The sequence below is a fragment of the Capronia epimyces genome (genome assembly GCF_000585565.1).
Source record: "Capronia epimyces CBS 606.96 chromosome Unknown aczIQ-supercont1.3, whole genome shotgun sequence".
NCBI lineage: Eukaryota > Fungi > Ascomycota > Eurotiomycetes > Chaetothyriales > Herpotrichiellaceae > Capronia > Capronia epimyces.
The window spans coordinates 792,249-808,269 of NW_006912906.1; the positions used below are offsets into that span (position 1 = coordinate 792,249).

At 54.0% G+C, this 16,021-nt stretch overlaps 7 protein-coding genes across 7 annotated transcripts; 4 read left to right on the forward strand and 3 right to left on the reverse strand.

Moving 5' to 3' along the window:
• Positions 1–98: 98 nt before the first annotated feature.
• Positions 99–1,175, reverse strand: A1O3_03545 (uncharacterized protein; the record flags this gene model as incomplete). Its single annotated transcript, XM_007733681.1, has 1 exon — positions 99–1,175. One exon carries the CDS (start codon positions 1,173–1,175, stop codon positions 99–101), a length of 1,077 nt encoding a protein of 358 aa, XP_007731871.1.
• Positions 1,176–2,388: 1,213 nt separating this feature from the next.
• On the forward strand, positions 2,389–4,121 carry A1O3_03546 (uncharacterized protein; the record flags this gene model as incomplete). Its single annotated transcript, XM_007733682.1, has 2 exons — positions 2,389–2,623; positions 2,713–4,121. 2 exons carry the CDS (start codon positions 2,389–2,391, stop codon positions 4,119–4,121), a joined length of 1,644 nt encoding a protein of 547 aa, XP_007731872.1.
• A 545-nt stretch (positions 4,122–4,666) lies between these two features.
• Positions 4,667–6,388, forward strand: A1O3_03547 (uncharacterized protein; the record flags this gene model as incomplete). Its single annotated transcript, XM_007733683.1, has 1 exon — positions 4,667–6,388. The coding sequence occupies one exon, from the start codon at positions 4,667–4,669 to the stop codon at positions 6,386–6,388; it is 1,722 nt and encodes a 573-aa protein (XP_007731873.1).
• Positions 6,389–6,665: 277 nt separating this feature from the next.
• On the reverse strand, positions 6,666–7,247 carry A1O3_03548 (actin like protein 2/3 complex, subunit 5; the record flags this gene model as incomplete). Its single annotated transcript, XM_007733684.1, has 1 exon — positions 6,666–7,247. The coding sequence occupies one exon, from the start codon at positions 7,245–7,247 to the stop codon at positions 6,666–6,668; it is 582 nt and encodes a 193-aa protein (XP_007731874.1).
• A 482-nt stretch (positions 7,248–7,729) lies between these two features.
• On the reverse strand, positions 7,730–9,484 carry A1O3_03549 (uncharacterized protein; the record flags this gene model as incomplete). Its single annotated transcript, XM_007733685.1, has 1 exon — positions 7,730–9,484. One exon carries the CDS (start codon positions 9,482–9,484, stop codon positions 7,730–7,732), a length of 1,755 nt encoding a protein of 584 aa, XP_007731875.1.
• Positions 9,485–9,804: 320 nt separating this feature from the next.
• Positions 9,805–10,970, forward strand: A1O3_03550 (uncharacterized protein; the record flags this gene model as incomplete). The annotated part of the gene is made up of 2 exons (XM_007733686.1): positions 9,805–10,153; positions 10,216–10,970. The coding sequence occupies 2 exons, from the start codon at positions 9,805–9,807 to the stop codon at positions 10,968–10,970; spliced, it is 1,104 nt and encodes a 367-aa protein (XP_007731876.1).
• A 2,221-nt stretch (positions 10,971–13,191) lies between these two features.
• Positions 13,192–15,537, forward strand: A1O3_03551 (uncharacterized protein; the record flags this gene model as incomplete). Its single annotated transcript, XM_007733687.1, has 1 exon — positions 13,192–15,537. The coding sequence occupies one exon, from the start codon at positions 13,192–13,194 to the stop codon at positions 15,535–15,537; it is 2,346 nt and encodes a 781-aa protein (XP_007731877.1).
• Between the last annotated feature and the right edge of the window lie 484 nt (positions 15,538–16,021).

Here is a 16,021-nt window from a genome sequence, read left to right on the forward strand (position 1 = left end):
TAAGGCGTAAGGCTTTCGGCTTTCATGTATCTCTCCCGACATCAGCTTGAGACTCTTCCTCGTGTTTATTGGCTAGTGTACAGGTGCTACTACTACTGCTACAGACCCAAGTCGCCTCCGCCAAGTATATCTTTCATGTTGATTTTCCCGCTGCCTCTTTCTAGGGGTTTTGGCTGGCCTGGAGCGGCTTTCCATCCAATCATGTAGATGACTCGAAAAGTCGCGGGTATTCTATCCTTCTCGTCCTCCCGACAGTGCAGTTCTCTGTATATGGCTTCATTCGCGAGCAGTACATCTCGGCTGAGGGGCCCGCCGCTGGACTTGAGGATTGCATTTCCCTCGCCCATGGCTTGGATGTCGGTCAAGAGTGCAAATGTGTCGGGGTATTCCACCACAATGTCGTCCACGTCGACGGTGAGCAATTTGAAACCCGCCCGGCCAAGGAGGTTCCCCACGTCGCGCACGTCGGCCAGGGGGGATATGTGTGGCGAGACGCCGCCGTGGCGTTCCAGATCGGCTAGCTGCAACGACGAGCGCAGCTCAAAGAGTGTGTCTCCACCGAACATGGCGGCGAGGAAAGGGGCGTCGGGCTTGAGGATATTGTTGATGCTTGACAGCACTGAAGGGAGATCGTTGATCCAGTGAAGGGACAGGGAGGACAATACGGCATCGAAGGTGTTGGCACCGTACGGGAGTGTCTCGAGAGAAGGCAGCACCGTCTGAGTGATTGGTACCGTGGGCGCGGGGAGCGAATCGTCCCTGTGGAGAGTCGTCGGCGAGGTTTCTACGCATGTGATGTGTTGCACACGCTCGGAGAGTGGGATCTTGGCCCTTTCCAGGCCCTCTGGCAATTCTGGAGCGATCAGAGGTGGCTTCGAGAGCGCTCGTGCAATCTGGCAGCTGTTGGCCCCGAGATCCAAGACTTTGGGGAACTGTCGATCGATGTCGAGAAGGCGGTCAACCAGCCGTCGAGCAACTTCGTCCTTGAGGTAGTCGACATTTCGACTGTGTTCAGCATTCGCGGCTGCCCGCTCTTTCTGTAGGTACTTGACGTTCTCGTTGAAGATCTGGAGGGTCGGTCTACCGGGCGCCTGGACTGCGTAGCGTCTGCGAATGTCCGGCCGCCGCCGCAGGGCTGGGGTTGGAAGCCAGGGCCGTAGCGTCGGTGGCTTCATGTTGAATAAATGACTTACTCAGACAAGTTAATGCCTGGCTTTGGAGAGACTGTCCCGGCAACTTCTGTGTTGCGTTCATGATGTCAATTTCAACACCAAGAGTTGCCAATTATTGGTGCCGCTGCTTTTGGAGATCCCCGAACCCCAGCACAGACGAAGTCACGCCGCTATAACATGTTTCTAAACATCAACTTATTCCATACTCCGTCCATCCTCGAACATCTTAAAGCCTTTTGGCAGGTTGTGCCTGTGACTTTCCGACTGGGGTTTACTTGAACTCAAAAGCTTCCCAACCCTGTCTAGACGGATGCTATTTCCAAACTCCTGATGGTGGTCAACGGAAGCTGTCATTGGTTTGCTGCTTCCCTTTTGACAGCCAGTCTTCTGCTGGAAATATGTCCTGTCCGTGCCAGTGCATTGATACGTTGTTGTGACTACTACTTGTGGGGGTGGATCTGCCTATAACCCCACGCCAGAGTTGAACGCAATGTCACTCGCGACTGTATCTCCAGTTTCTTTGACGGTGGCTGTATGTTTGTATTTGATTCGGGCACAGTGTACGATGGAGAGGTAGGTGAGAGGAACCCTATGACGCTGTCTCGAGCACACCTTGCTGCTTCCGTTCCGAAAGACCAGGCGTGGAATGTCGCCGTAAGACTGAGGCACTGCCCCTCAAGACACCGTATTAAGTCTGTCCTTAGCCGCCTCGTCTCCTCTAGGTAATAACTCGCAAGTCTTCTGGAGGAGCTAATTGAGGTTGAACAAAAAGACCTACCTAACAGGTGAGTTACACAGTGAATCGTGGCCGGATCATCTTTCCGACCAAATCCACGACCGACCACGGATGTACCTACGCCATTGCTCACAAGAAATGTCGTCACGTCAACAATCTTGAGCTCGGGGCGTCCGCCAGTCGCTGCTGCCAGGATGAGAATCTACATAATTACGGTCGGAATTTCCTGGGGTGTTCGGCTGAGGCTCATGATCTGCCGAGCCTGAAAATCAAACCAGCCTCACGCTCACGGTGACGCTGGCTTCACCTCACTCTTCTCTTACACTTGGCGTTTTTCTTCCCCAAATACTCGGTCGTGACTTGTGGACAGTCGCTCGAACGTGACCACAAAAAACCGGGAGTCAGCTATTCTACAAAGCACCACCTGTTCGGGCTCAGGCTGCAAGAAGAGCACCCACATTGGTGCACCCATCGCTAACCATGGCAACAAATGTGACTGAAGACGAGCAGTTTATGAGAACTTCAGGACAGAATGACCCAGTGTGGGTTCATAACGATCCCTATGCCAATCGCCCAGAATTTCAACAGTTGGATAAGGATTTGGAGACCGATGTCTGCATCATCGGGTCTGGGATCGCTGGCATTTCCGTCGCCGAGCAACTGATCAAGAGGAAGTTCAAGGTGGTCATGATTGAAGCCAGAGATGCTATTTCAGGTGAGCTGCGAGTTGCCCCAAGACTCATCTAATTTTGGAACACGGTACCCCTTCGTATATGCCTGGCCAGAACGGTTAACAGCTGTCAGGAGAGACAAGTCGCACATCGGGCCACTTGTCTTCAGATCTGGACGACGGCTACACGCAAATCACTTCTACTTTCGGTCGTGAGGGGGCTAGAATAGCTGCTGAATCGCACAGTTGGGCCATTGACCAGGTGGAGAAGGTTTGTGAAGAGCTTGGGATCGACTGTAGCTTTCGCAAGCTACCAGGCTATAACATCTCACAGTACCCGAAAGGGACGAAAGAACACGACCAAGAGATTAAAGAATTGAAAGAAGAGGTCGAGATTGCGCAAGAGTTGGGTCTGGATGTCCAGTTCGTCGAGAATGCAGCAATCCGCGGCTGGGACGGGAACGTCGACCAACGTGACGCCGCCATATTCGGAGGGCAGGCCACTTTCCACCCCACAAAGTACCTCAATGGTGTGCTGAACTGGCTACGGAGACGGCGCAACTTCAAATGCTACACGCGCACACGAATGGTCTCGATAGACGAACAGGGAGTCAACGTCCCTTTGACAAATGTTCATCTCGGACGGGACAAGGTTATTGTAGAAACTGCCAACGGACATAAGATCACCTGCAACCATGCGGTTGAAGCCACATGCGTACCGCTGCAGAAACTCAGCTTGATTGCCGAGATGGAATACAATCGGACATACTGCATCGCCATTCGCATCCCGAAAGGGAGCGTCGAGGATTGCCTGATCTACGACCAGGCAGAGCAGTACAAGTATGTGCGCCTGACCGAGTGCGATGACGAATGGGACTACATGGTGGTTGGAGGATGTGATCACAAAGTTGGGCAAGAAGACGAATGGGATGGGCGCTACAAGGAACTGGAAACATGGGCCCGGGAACGATTCACTCACGCTGGATCGGTGGACTATAAGTGGTCAGGCCAGATCTTCGAACCTGTCGATTACATGGCGTTCATTGGCAAGAAGACTGGATGCAAGCGCACTTACACAATCACTGGCGATTCGGGCAATGGGCTCACCCACGGGGTGCTTGCCGGAAAGCTCATTGCGGATGAGATCGAAGGCATCGAGAACCCATGGTCCAATTTGTACGATCCCAAGAACCGCAATGCAAGTCTCGTGAGCAAGGCGCCGGACATCCTGCAGCACGACCTGCAGATCAACACGCAGTACAAGAGGTTGTTGCAATCGGACATCGAAGACATCGAGGACCTGGGTTTCGACAGAGGTGGAGTCTTGAATCCCAAGACCTCAACACCCGAGGCGGTTTACAAAGACAAGAATGGCAAGGTCACTAGACTTAGCGCCCTGTGCCCGCACATGAAGGCCGTGGTGTGTTGGAATAACGACGAAAAGAGCTGGGATTGTCCTGTCCATGGCAGTCGATTCAGCAAATATGGCAGCCAGGTCATAGGGCCGGCGAAGATGGGCCTACAGCCATTAGACGACAAATAAGCAGGTCGAAAGAGACGAATGCTGCTGAGGGATGGGGAAAGGCAGCGAGCGAGAAAGGCCGTGTGCGAGCATCCACGGAGAACCTGAGTCAATCGTTTATCCCCCAGAGACAGTCGGCGGGGCAGGGCGAACATGGCCGATGAGACAGGCTGCCCTCTGCTCATCTCATTCAACTGGTCAGATTGAGCGAGACTGTCCTGTATTATGCTGGCGGGGGTGACGCTGGAAGTGAATCAGAGGACTAAGGCTGGAGGCTTTCAACGGGCTACGAGTACGGGCAAGAAAGAGGACGACAAAATATCCTATTCAAGTTATTCCTGTAACAGCTAGCGTCCTCGGTAGTGGCCTCACTAGGTCAGCGAATGGAAAGTCTGCCGAGTCATTGTCTATGTGTATCCGTACTCCGTATCTGTACACTTGCATGGGAAATAAAGACAACCCGCTCCATAGGCGCGTAGCAGGCTTGGATAGCTCGAATCGTTAGATGATGGCCTGCAACAGCTGGATTGTCCCTTGACTCGAGCGACATTCTGCAAGCCGGCAATATGGCTCTTCCATTCCCTTACATCTACATCTCCTGCCCCTGCTCAGACGCTTCGAGAAGGGCATTGACCTCGAAGAGATCATCCCGAGATGTTGATATTGACCGGGCGATGCAGGACGATGAAGACACCTTTGACCCCCGACACCCTCGGTCGGCCTTTTCCCTCTTTCCGCCCGAGCATTTGTTGTACTGCGAAGAATGCCATGAGATCAAATGTCCTCGGTGCGTGACGGAGGAGATCAACGCCACATACTGCCCGGACTGCCTGTTTGAGAGTCCTAAAGTGATGGTCAGAGGCGAATTAAACAGATGTCCTCGTAATTGCTTCCACTGCCCCATCTGCACGTCACAGATGATCACCACATCCATAGGAGACCCAAAGAGCGGGCCGTTCGTCTTGAACTGCAACTACTGCATGTGGAACACACTGGACGTCGGCATCAAGTTCGACAAGGCCATCGGAATCCGAGGGCAGGTGGACGAAATGGCGAATGGAGGCAAGCAAAGGCCCGCGACCCTGAAGTCGCCGTATTCTGGCCAAGCCGAGCCTGCACGCAAGTCTTCTCTGTCTCAAACCCCCCTATCTCCCGGCCACCAAGATGAGGCGCCCGATGCAATGGACAGATCGGTGCCGGGGGCACCATTAGACGCAACAGCCCGATTCAACGCCCTCAGAGCGTTCTACAAAGAACAAATCACCGACTCTTCCGCTACCGATGCTAGCTTCCCAACCTCGGCCCTTGACATGGCCTATTCATCACCGTCGTCTCTCCAGCGCATTATGAACATCTACACCAACCGAGACAGCTCTGCGAAACGAAGCCGGCAGAAGCTCACGATCATGCGAGAGGCCCGGACGTCCAGCGAGGGGTTTATCTTGACCACCGAATCGACCAAGGTGTCGTCGCCGAGCATCGACTACGACGAAACTACCACTGCCTCACAGAGAGCTTTTCAACACCCCTCCTTCATCGGGAACCCGGATGCGGTCAAGGTGTCCGAACTGCGACCCATGCCCACGCTGATGCGGACGAAGCGGTCCAAACGCTGCGCCACATGCAAACACATTCTCACGCGGCCCGATCTCAAGATCAGCTCGGCGCGCTACCGCATCAAACTGATCGCACTGAACTACATTCCGTTCGTGACGATCAAGCCGCTGCCCGTTCCCGGCGGGCTCCTGGCCCCGGTTCCTGACGGGGCCGACGTGGTTCTCGCGCCCGGCAAGCCCGTGCAGTTCATCATGACATTGCGCAATCCGCTGTTCGACGACGCCAGCGTCAGCCTGGGCTGTCCCAGCGTCACGCCCGGCCGGCACGGCCACAGAGTGACCATCCTGTGCCCGCAGTTCCGCATCGGCAAGAACAGCGACGCCTGGGACGACGCCCTCAACAACCCGCCCGACCGCGGCACGCTGAACCCCGCTGCCGGAGGAGAGCAGATCGCCGGCAAGCTGTATGACCAGGGCCGGAACTGGGCCAGCGTCGTGCTCGAGATCGTCCCGGCGAGCATCGTCCGCCAGCAAAGTGCCGAGTTGGACGAGGACGAGGACGTCATAGAGATACCTATCCGCGTGAGGCTCGAATGGACCGTCACCGACCTGGACGCCGGCCTGGAACGCCGCAAGAGAGACAAGGGGCTCGACGACGGCGAGGATGTCGACGACGGCAAGAGGGAGTTGAGTTACTGGATGGTCGTGGGCATTGGGAGGGTCGCTTGCTGACCGACGAGTGCGAGTGGTCGTGGCGGGTAGCACCATGATTCACGCAAAACCGATAGACCTAGCACGGAGTTTCAAGTTCTTCGGATACCCAGATGTTGAGCATGTTAGTTCAGTCCATGCCAAATCATATATGGATTTGCTCTGCAACCGCCATAAGCTTGATTCTATCGTCTCTGGCCTTTTTTCTTCGTGGTCCTTCATCAGCCGCCTATCAGTTGCCCGCACCAAGCTCCTGGCGTGGTGGCAGTATCGTGATCCAGCCATCAATCATCAAATCTCATACCGTCCGTCGATCGGACATGACTCTCACGATTCCGCCAACGCCCACCACCTCGGTCAACTTTTCATGCCAACTGAGCAGAACGCTCATGACCTGGCCGCCGCTGCCCTCGCCAAAATTCCTCCCCTGTATCTGACTGAAGCCGGTGCTGGCGCCCGTGGCTTGGGGACTCAGGCCCTTGCTCCCACTTCCGCCTGCCCCGCTAGCCATACCCTTGTATAGATACTTCATCAGTGTGTCACCCAACGCCGTTCCGCCAGGTTGTTTCAGCAGCTCCGACAATATCCTGCTGACTTCGCTGTGCCTGATGCCCTGTAGCACTTCGAGGACTGTCGCGAGGTGGACTTGCTTCGCAGCTTCGTCGCCGGCCAGCGGGGCTGTCTCGAGTGCTGACTGCAGTGCGCCCAAGCTGTCGCCGGCGCGGAGGAGTTGGCGGACTTGTTGACCGATTTGTGCTGACTCGGCCGCGTTGGAGGGGGCAGGCAGATTGGCAGGCAGTAGAGTTGTGAGGGGGAAGTTGACTTCTGAGTCGGGGTCGTAGGCATCGACGTTGAGCGTCCGCCAGTTGATATTGGCCATGATGATTGCGTCTTTGGCCGGGAATATAGGCTTCGAGTAGCGGAAGTGCTTCTGCTTCTGCTTCTGGACGGTTGCGGCGGGCGAGTGGTGGGATCCTGTGGGTAGGACAAGCCGTACTCTCGGATGTAGAACGATGCGAGGTTGTGTGTGCTGAGGTGGTGAGAGATCTGACGAGTGTTGGATGGAGCTGGCGGTGTTGTTGAGGTTGAGGGCATCAATGCACCATGCAGCCTGACCCGCGCACCTGCCACCTGCAGCCTCAGCCTCTACTCCGCTTATATAAGACCGCCAAGACTCAGCCTCGTCGCTGCAGCCTTGTGCCTCTCGCTGAGACGTGAGATGAAAACTTGACCAACATGCAAGATGCGAAGCTCCAAAGGAGCTGTCTCATCTCTATGGGCCTAGCAACCAAAATATAGATTCGTTATTATCATTGAATTGCCTATAATGCCTCTTGGAAAGACGGTGACTTCTCCCCCGGCCTAGAGAAACTTCATCCGGCTTTCAAGCTTCTCCAGCTCACACACCACGTCACGATAGTAACCTTCTCGAAGCCTCGACTGCTTCATGTCGAAACCACAGCCAAAGTCGCAGTGGATGCATTTACGAACAACTTCCGCATAGCGCGGCCCCATATGAGCTGATACTTGTCGAGCCAAGCGCTCTGCTGCCAGATATTCTGTGTTTCCCGAATAAGCGAGGTCCCGGTCTCCTTCGACCATCAACTCCACAAGGGGCTTGTGGAACGCCAGCTCCAGAAGCATGATTCCCAGGCTGAACAAAAGTCGATTGCGAACCACAATCGGGCTCGGAATGGACTCCGCTCGCGCTGGTGTCCCACGCTGTCCAACGATTTGTGCGGTGATGAAAGCTTTGAGGTCGGTGGCTTCAGCTTCTGCTACGTCTTTGGTCGAGAGAAGTACCTCCTGACTACTCCATGAGTTCTCTAGCCACGGAGTCAGATGAAACTGCAAGACGGCTTTCGCCAATTGATGTGCCAGTGTGATCTTGCGAGCCAAGGCAAACCCTGGACTAGGTCTGTCTGGATTGGCGCTTCTCAAAGCCGCCTGCAAATCTATGAACGAGGATGTGGTCGAACTTTGCATGACAGTTTGCGTCTTCGAGTCGATGTAGACCAGGTGCTTGGACTCACCGGGCACTTCGAAGAAGCCGACCGCATTACTGCTGGGCTGCGAGGCTTCAATGAACTTTCGGATCTGGTCGCAGAAATTGTTGTTATTGTAAAGATTGGTCAACGGAGGTGGGATCCTGGTTCTGCTAGCTCGTGGCTCTATATGACTTGATGGTTCCTGGAAGCGAAGGCACTTCTTCGGACGGGTTGCTTTCTTCTGTTGACGACCGGGGAGAGTTGCCTGCTCGTCAAACGCTCGCTTCAAGCTCGTTTGGGTTTGCAGCAAAGGTCCTGCTTCGACAGTCGACTGGATCCTTCCAGCTATTGTTGACTCTACAGTAAGCCAGGTTGATGCTGAAGGCCTCCTCAAGTCATTCTCGGTATCCGTCAAGCTTAGCTGACTGAAGGCAATTGTGAAGCGAATCTGTGCCGTGTCCGAGCAGATAGGCTCGAGACTTAGATGTGCCTGATGGTTGCTATGTTTTGTGCACGCATGTCCGAGTGCGCGATAGAGGTCTTCGGCTGTCTCCTTAATTCGAGCAAAGCGCTCCAGTTCTTTTCGCGTCACAGTGCTATGCACCGCCTTATTGACTTTCAGTTGTTGTGGTTCGGTCAGATCGACCAAGGTCACAAGGTCGCGGGTCTTGTCCTTCAGGGCGGTCAAAGACACTTCAATTTGCGGTTGGCGGAAGGCATATTTGATTCTCTTCTTGAACATGTCTGCGGGCTCTCCATCTGATGCCACATGCTTGTTGAGTGTGGCCCTCAGAGAGGCCAGTTCCTCGCTGATCAGGGCTATCGAATCTTCAAAGGCGCTGCACGAGTCTCCGAGACGTTCGACATAGCCTCGAGCAACTTGCTCATCCTGCCAACTCTGGTGCTGTCGGTCTGTGAGCATCTGTTTGGCATGGTCATCGTCCACACAATGGCAGAGGAGCCTCTCGTTGGCTTTCCGAAAGATTACTTCCTGAATCTTGAGAACCTTAAAGTTCGTCCTGACTCCGTAGGAGTATTCCTTGAAGGCGCGAAAGCCTTTTGCAGTATCCTCGTAGTTTTCGAGGATCGCGAGAACCACCGCAAGGACAAGGCCAGCAGCTTCCGCCATTGTACTTGCATACGGGCATGAGGATGAGACGTGAAAGAAGTTCACATTTTGCGCAGTCAGGCTGGAGGTAGAAGTGAGTGCAAGTTCTCGCCTGGTCACGCCGATGGCTGATTGAGCCTGACGGGCAGGTTTTGCGCCCAACCATGGGCTGAGGTGGCTATGCAAGCGCCGAAGACTCGTTCAATCACACAGCCTCCTCATCGAACGAAATCACCCCGCTAGCGCAACCGACCTTGCCAGCCTTTTTACAACATCCATGACATCCTTTTCCTCCGAATATCTAGAATTTCTCAGTCCGAACAACAAACAAAAGCGCGAGAATGGAAGAAAGTCTCCTTAACAGGTGGCTTGAACAGAGTTCCGAAGCAGGGCAGACCCTCGACCGGGCTGAAGACAACTTTCTTCAAAGCCTTTCCCCCGAATCAGGCTATGCTACATCGCTGTATCAGGTCTGCATGCGGCAGTTGTCGAAATTGTGTAAGGTGCAGTCTGAAAAGCTCTCCCCCAGGACACGGTGGAAGCCGCGAGTTCAGGAGCTGCAGTTAAAGTTGTACCTGTTCGGCGACAGTTTCGAACATGGCAAGCTCGAGTCATGCTTGAATGCGGATGAAGAGCTTCGTGGAAGTGTGGTTGGTCTGTTGTTGGACATCGGCCGAATCCTCACACAAGGTAAGCACTGCCAACTGATTAGATACACCTGCGTAATGTTGAGTCTGATGCAAACTGTACAGGCTACGCTATCTCCCTTCTGGCCGGCTCAAGGGACGGTTCTGGCAACTTCAATGACGAGACCACGGCCGCTTTGAAAACCCACTTGGCTGAAGCAAGAGAGTTCCTCAACATTGAGGGCAGTGATGATGACAGCACCGATTCCGAACAATCTGAAGATGAAACGGCTTCCTACCTTTCCCGGGATGAAGGTCTGCTTGAAAGAAAATATTTCCGTCCATTGTTCGAATATGTCGAACTTCTCTTGGAACTGTGCCCAACTCTCGAGCAAACCTACAAACATAGACACCAAGAGACTACTTCCTCCAAGCTACAGTCGGAGCACCAGATATCGGTCTCCATTCCCGCCTTGTCATATGTGCAGAACATCAGAGACAAGTTCCCGCTGGCGAGCAACAACCTTGTGGAGCGACTCGGCGAGTCGAATTGGCAACGGCATGAACGCTTGAGGTCCATCGATGTCGCGAAAGCGTCTGAAGAGCTTGCCAGATCAAACCTCCCTCAACATCCAAAGTCGCTATTCCAGCCTGTTTCAATTTTCAAGGACTCGGCGCTGGGCAGCTCTTTGCCTGCTATCTCTGAACACGCTCCGACGGTGGCGTCGCATTCCTCCTTTTTGAGCAGCACGGAAGGTCAGGACAAAGGACGCTTCCGGGTCCCCAAACTGCCCAAGAATACATCTTACGGCGAACCATTCTTGTGCCCATTCTGCATGAAGACCATACGCCAGATCAGGTCACGGGTCGATTGGAAGTAAGTTGGCATAGTTGCGGTTAAGTGAAACATGCTGATTCTGATCCCCTAGGATTCACGTTTTCGCCGACCTCCAAGCCTACATCTGCACGTCGACCACCTGCCCAGAGATACTAAGCACATTTCCCAGCAGGAAAGCCTGGTTCGAGCACGAAACGACCCATCATCTGTCTCAAACAACTCTTCAATGCCACTTGTGCTCAGAGACCTTTTCCGTCACTGCGACTGAGCAGTTTCTTCATCACACCCAGGAAGTGCATGGGCTCTCCACCACTCCGGCAAGTCTACGATCTGCTGTTCTCTCCAAGGCTACGGTGTCTTCTTCGAAACCGATCAATGAAATTGCATGTCCACTTTGCCTGCGAAGCGGATGGTTGAGACATCGTGCATATGCAACTCATGTTGGCAGGCATCTGGAGGAGGTTGCGCTTTGTGCTCTGCCACCTACTGCTGACGATGATGATGACGAGGAGGACAGCAATGACAAGTCCACTGATGACGAACATGCTGATGGTGGCGGTGACAGCCACGGCCACGGCCACGGCCACGATATTTCATTCGCTAACCCCTTCACAACTGTTCAGATTGACGGTTTGTGGCAATGCCATCGATGTGAAAGGCATCTTCTGATCGCTCTGTATACAAAGTGTATCAACTGCGAGCACACAAGATGCCCTCAGTGTAAGGTCACCTACATACCTAGAAAAGTTGACGTTGGCGGCTTGAATGAGATTGGCGACAAGGTGGGCCACCTGGGTCCTGTAAGGTCCAGACCCGAGGTCCTGTATTCCGCCAAACCCGACCACAATGGATACTATCGGTGCCCTCTGCACATGAGGTGCGATCACCCACCTACTCAAAAGAAGGCTGTCTATTGGTAAGTCCGAAATCCCCTCTTACGTGAACCAGGTTCTGATCCTTTCCCACAAGGAAATACCTGGACGAGCACTTGAAACCTTACCGGTGCAAATTTACAAATCGAGAGCAGTGCAAGAATATCCGGTTTTCCTCCAAGTCTCTTCTAGTCCAGCATCAAAAGGAAGTTCATGGACTTGAAAACACACCAACGCCAGCAAGACGGCTTCCAGCCGAGGCAGAGGATCCAACCTCAAAGGACGGGCTACCAATAAGTCAACATGACACAAGCCATGCCAGTGCAGGCACTCTCACTCCAGAAGGTTGCAGGTCTACATTTGATGGATTTACTGCACTGGCCGCATCTCCGTTTCCATGGGCCCCCGGGCAAGATATATTTGACTCTGGAGAACCTGAAGAAAACGCCGCAGTCATACCACCAAGGGATGGTTCCCCGTGGGAACTGTGGGATGAACATTTAGAGGATTCGAGGGATGTGCATCGGGGAGCCCGTCATCGCCAACCATGGTCAGCTGTGTCTACAACGCTGGACAGAAAAGATGTTCCCCTTCCCCGAACAGTAGCTCCCCGGGAGCTGGAGTTGGATGACCAAGACCCTTCTGACACAATCAGCACGACTGGTCTGTTTCCCTGACGGAAGATCATCCCTTCGCCTAAGGCTCCTAGCGGTGACGCTGCGCCTTTATTCTCCTAGACTCTCACAAGGAAGATGTAGCACGTCTTGCAACCAGGAGATCATATCTCATCAGCAGCAGGCGGCTACCGCCGGAAAACAACGAACCTTGATAATTATTCTTTATACTCCGTACTTTATGTGGTAAAATTCTATGTAGGTGTCTCTCTTCGAAGATGTGGCAAGTTTACACGGCCATCCGCGAGGGGACAGTTTTGAGAACAAGCAGACAGAATTCTACACAGAACATCCGACGAGGACAAGAAGAAACGCGAGAAGAACAAAGCCGCGCGCAACAAGGAGGCCGAATCTAAAAAATAGGGAAAAGGACTCAGACTGGTGTGCTCATTGATCAGGACCAGTCGAACGGGGCAAGGGCAATCAGGATTGATTAAGAGACGGTATCGGAGAGATCTGGAGTTATCACCAGCTTCAAATATGTGCGCTGCTGCGCCGTGGCAGAGCGACAGAATGGCGAGGCGCACAGATACTGAAGGCAGGAAAGTCCTTCTCAGGAGGAATGTATGTACCAATTTCAGTCTGCATTCCTCAGCCCCTGCATCCAGGATGCACAGACATTACGACAATCATCACCACGGGAGACCTTGTGTTTCTGTTTGGTTTGGTTTGGTTTGGTCACCATGCGTTTGTTGATGGCAGTGCTGACATTTCCACCATGTTCCTGTCCTCAGATCCGGCAACAAAAGCGCCAGATGGACATGATTCTGATTGTGACGATGGCATCGAGGAGCAACATTCTCTGACAACCAGACACCCCAGACCCAGAAGCCAGGAGCGTCGGCCCACCAGCGGAAGTAGTCTGACTCAGGCGTATCAAAACAATATCCCGTCGGGATGGCTAGAAGAGCAGGTTCATCCTGGTTCACCAGAAGCGGACCCCAGCCGAAGCGCGGCGGTAAAACAGGAGGTCATTCAAGACACAGCGGAAGTACCGCAGCAGCCACAGCAAGAGACCCGATCGAATGCCTTTCCGTCGCTAGGGAGAGAGACTCGGGATCCATTTGACACACAGAATCTTCCGCCACACCTCGCAACCTTGTCCGAATCTATGACGAGGTATCAACATAAATTAAATGCCATCCACAATGCACTCATGAGTCCTCGAAGGCAGCCTTCGTACAACTCGGACTTCTACCAAGCACTTCCACATGGGCTGCCATTTCTCCCGTCGCCGACTCAGGACCCATGGCGGTCTGACAGCAATCATGGAGTTCCGTTCGAGGACCACAATACTGCAACTGCAGGAGAAGCGATGAGGACGGGAGCTTATGTCGACAGAGAAGATGATCAGCGATTCGAGTCAAAGCATCCTCTTGAAGACCTTCAGGGCTATTCGACCAACGATCCCGGGGCACAGGATAGCTTTCGGTTGCCGAGCCCTCTGGAGCACTCGCCGCCGGCCATCAAAACCGATCGGGCAGGATCTGCAGAGACAGAGAAAGCAATCGGCGAGCATTCACCGGATTACACCCAACATGAGAACACACCCAACCTTTTGGTAGGAGCAGGAGAATACCCAACCGACAACGCCTCACCGCATGAAACAGACATTTGTCAGTTTCGAGAGTGTGCCTTCCATGGTACTTTGAGGCAGGCTCAGCCTGACCTTTCCCGAGAACGGCACAGCCTTGCCCAGGAACAAGTTCGAGCAACATCAGATGTGGACGAGCAGCCGCCTATCTCTGCACAGGACCAAGTTTTGGATCGCGACCTGGTGACGGCCGCGGATGGCAACTTCACCGTCCCAAGAAACCTTAGCTGGGGCATCAACAGCGACAGTATCAGGAGATTCGAGGCCGAGGTCCTACGAAAGAGGCCCGACATGACACAGCAAGAGAGGAACGAAGCGTTACTGATGTTCCACATCCGGGAACAGGCGCGGCAGTCGGTCAACGGAGGGAGAGAACCGGGCCTAGAACCAGGGAACTCTCAGGTAACCTCGTGGCCTTCTTCCGAAATGCCAGGGGCGCAAACATCGGTTCCAACGTGCTCTTGCTCAAAGGGTGCACTGTGCACATGTTCTTCGGGCTCCTGCAGATGTGGCACGGATGGCCCTGGCCCTGCGGTTTCGCCGATCAGCCGGAAAGCAACGAGTACCAGCTCGGGACCGTCCAAGGCTGCTGTTCCAGGTTCACCACTCCGTCCTCTGTCTAACAAGACGGATGATCATCAAACAGGACAGAGATTGATCAGCCGGCCAGACACGCCTCGGCCACTTCCCGAGTCAGGCCCGTCGACGCCTTTCTCGCTCCAAGCCCTCCGGCACTCCATTCGACAGAGTGTCGAACCAGAGTTGCCGCATCCAAATTGGCAGCGTGAATCAACGCCTGGCTATGAAGATCGCTCAGCCACCCCGTCGCCATTGTCTAGACAGGGCGTGGACGTCAACGCCGACGTCGACATGCCAGACGCTCCGGATGGATTGGCACAAGTAACGTTGGGACGACAGGCTTCTCTGCCTCCATCGATGCCGCACCCGGGACGCAGTCGATCTCAGTCTCCAGATAAGCCGGCCACGCCGATACGGAACCCGAACCCGCTCCCTCCCGTGCCTCCCATCCCGGGAAGTGGAAGTCCTCTGAAGCAGCCCAAACGCGCGGATCGAAGGAAATCTGCAGCCGCAGCCGCAGTCCAGGGTGCTAAAGTCGACAAGAGATCGGTGACGGCGACGGCGACAGCAAGACTAGGCGCTTCGAAACCGAAGAGCAGAAACGTGACTCGAAAAGCCACGGCGTCTGTGGGTAGACTGGTCGAACAGGCTAAGGCCGAGAAAATGGACAAGGCTGCGGCCGCTGCGGCGGGCGATCGAGACTGTGATGCCGAGAAGACGAAGCCCACGGCGGGTAGCAAGGTCGCGGCGGCAGTTGAGAAGATCGAGCAGCAGGTCCGCGACCGCGAGCAGGAGGAAACGGGAAAGAATGTCATTCTCAAGCAGAAGGATGGGACGCCAGTCCGCAGAAGCCAGCGGGCGAACAAGGGGACGAGGATGTCGCTGGATTGAGTTTGAATCTGTCCATCCGTACAGTTGTCACCAGGGTGCTCTGTGCTCTGTGCTCTGTGCTCTGTCTGGATGTCTGGGTTTCTAGACTCTAGGGGTCGTGTCGTATCACCTATCGGTCTCTTGGTCTATTGGAGGAATGCTTACTGCTTGTTTTGCTTTGAGTCTTGCGCAGTCAGCACTCAGCCTTGTGTCATTTCTATGTTGGTAATGGTAATGGTGATGGTGATTGAAGGAAGAGTCTGGGAAGGAGGATAGCTATAGCCCATATAGATAGTCGCTTCTCACCCGAAAACTCCAAGGCTTATGTAGGAAATACGGAATACCGTACTTCTTTCTAATCATGCCTCATCCTGTAGCTCAGTTAGCCCCCTGAGACTCTGAGCCTTTGGCCCCTTATTTCCGGATATATGTAGGGTACGGATACTGTATGTGATATGTAATTCCAACTGCTTAGTCCTTATAACAGCAGGTAACGAGAGTCTAT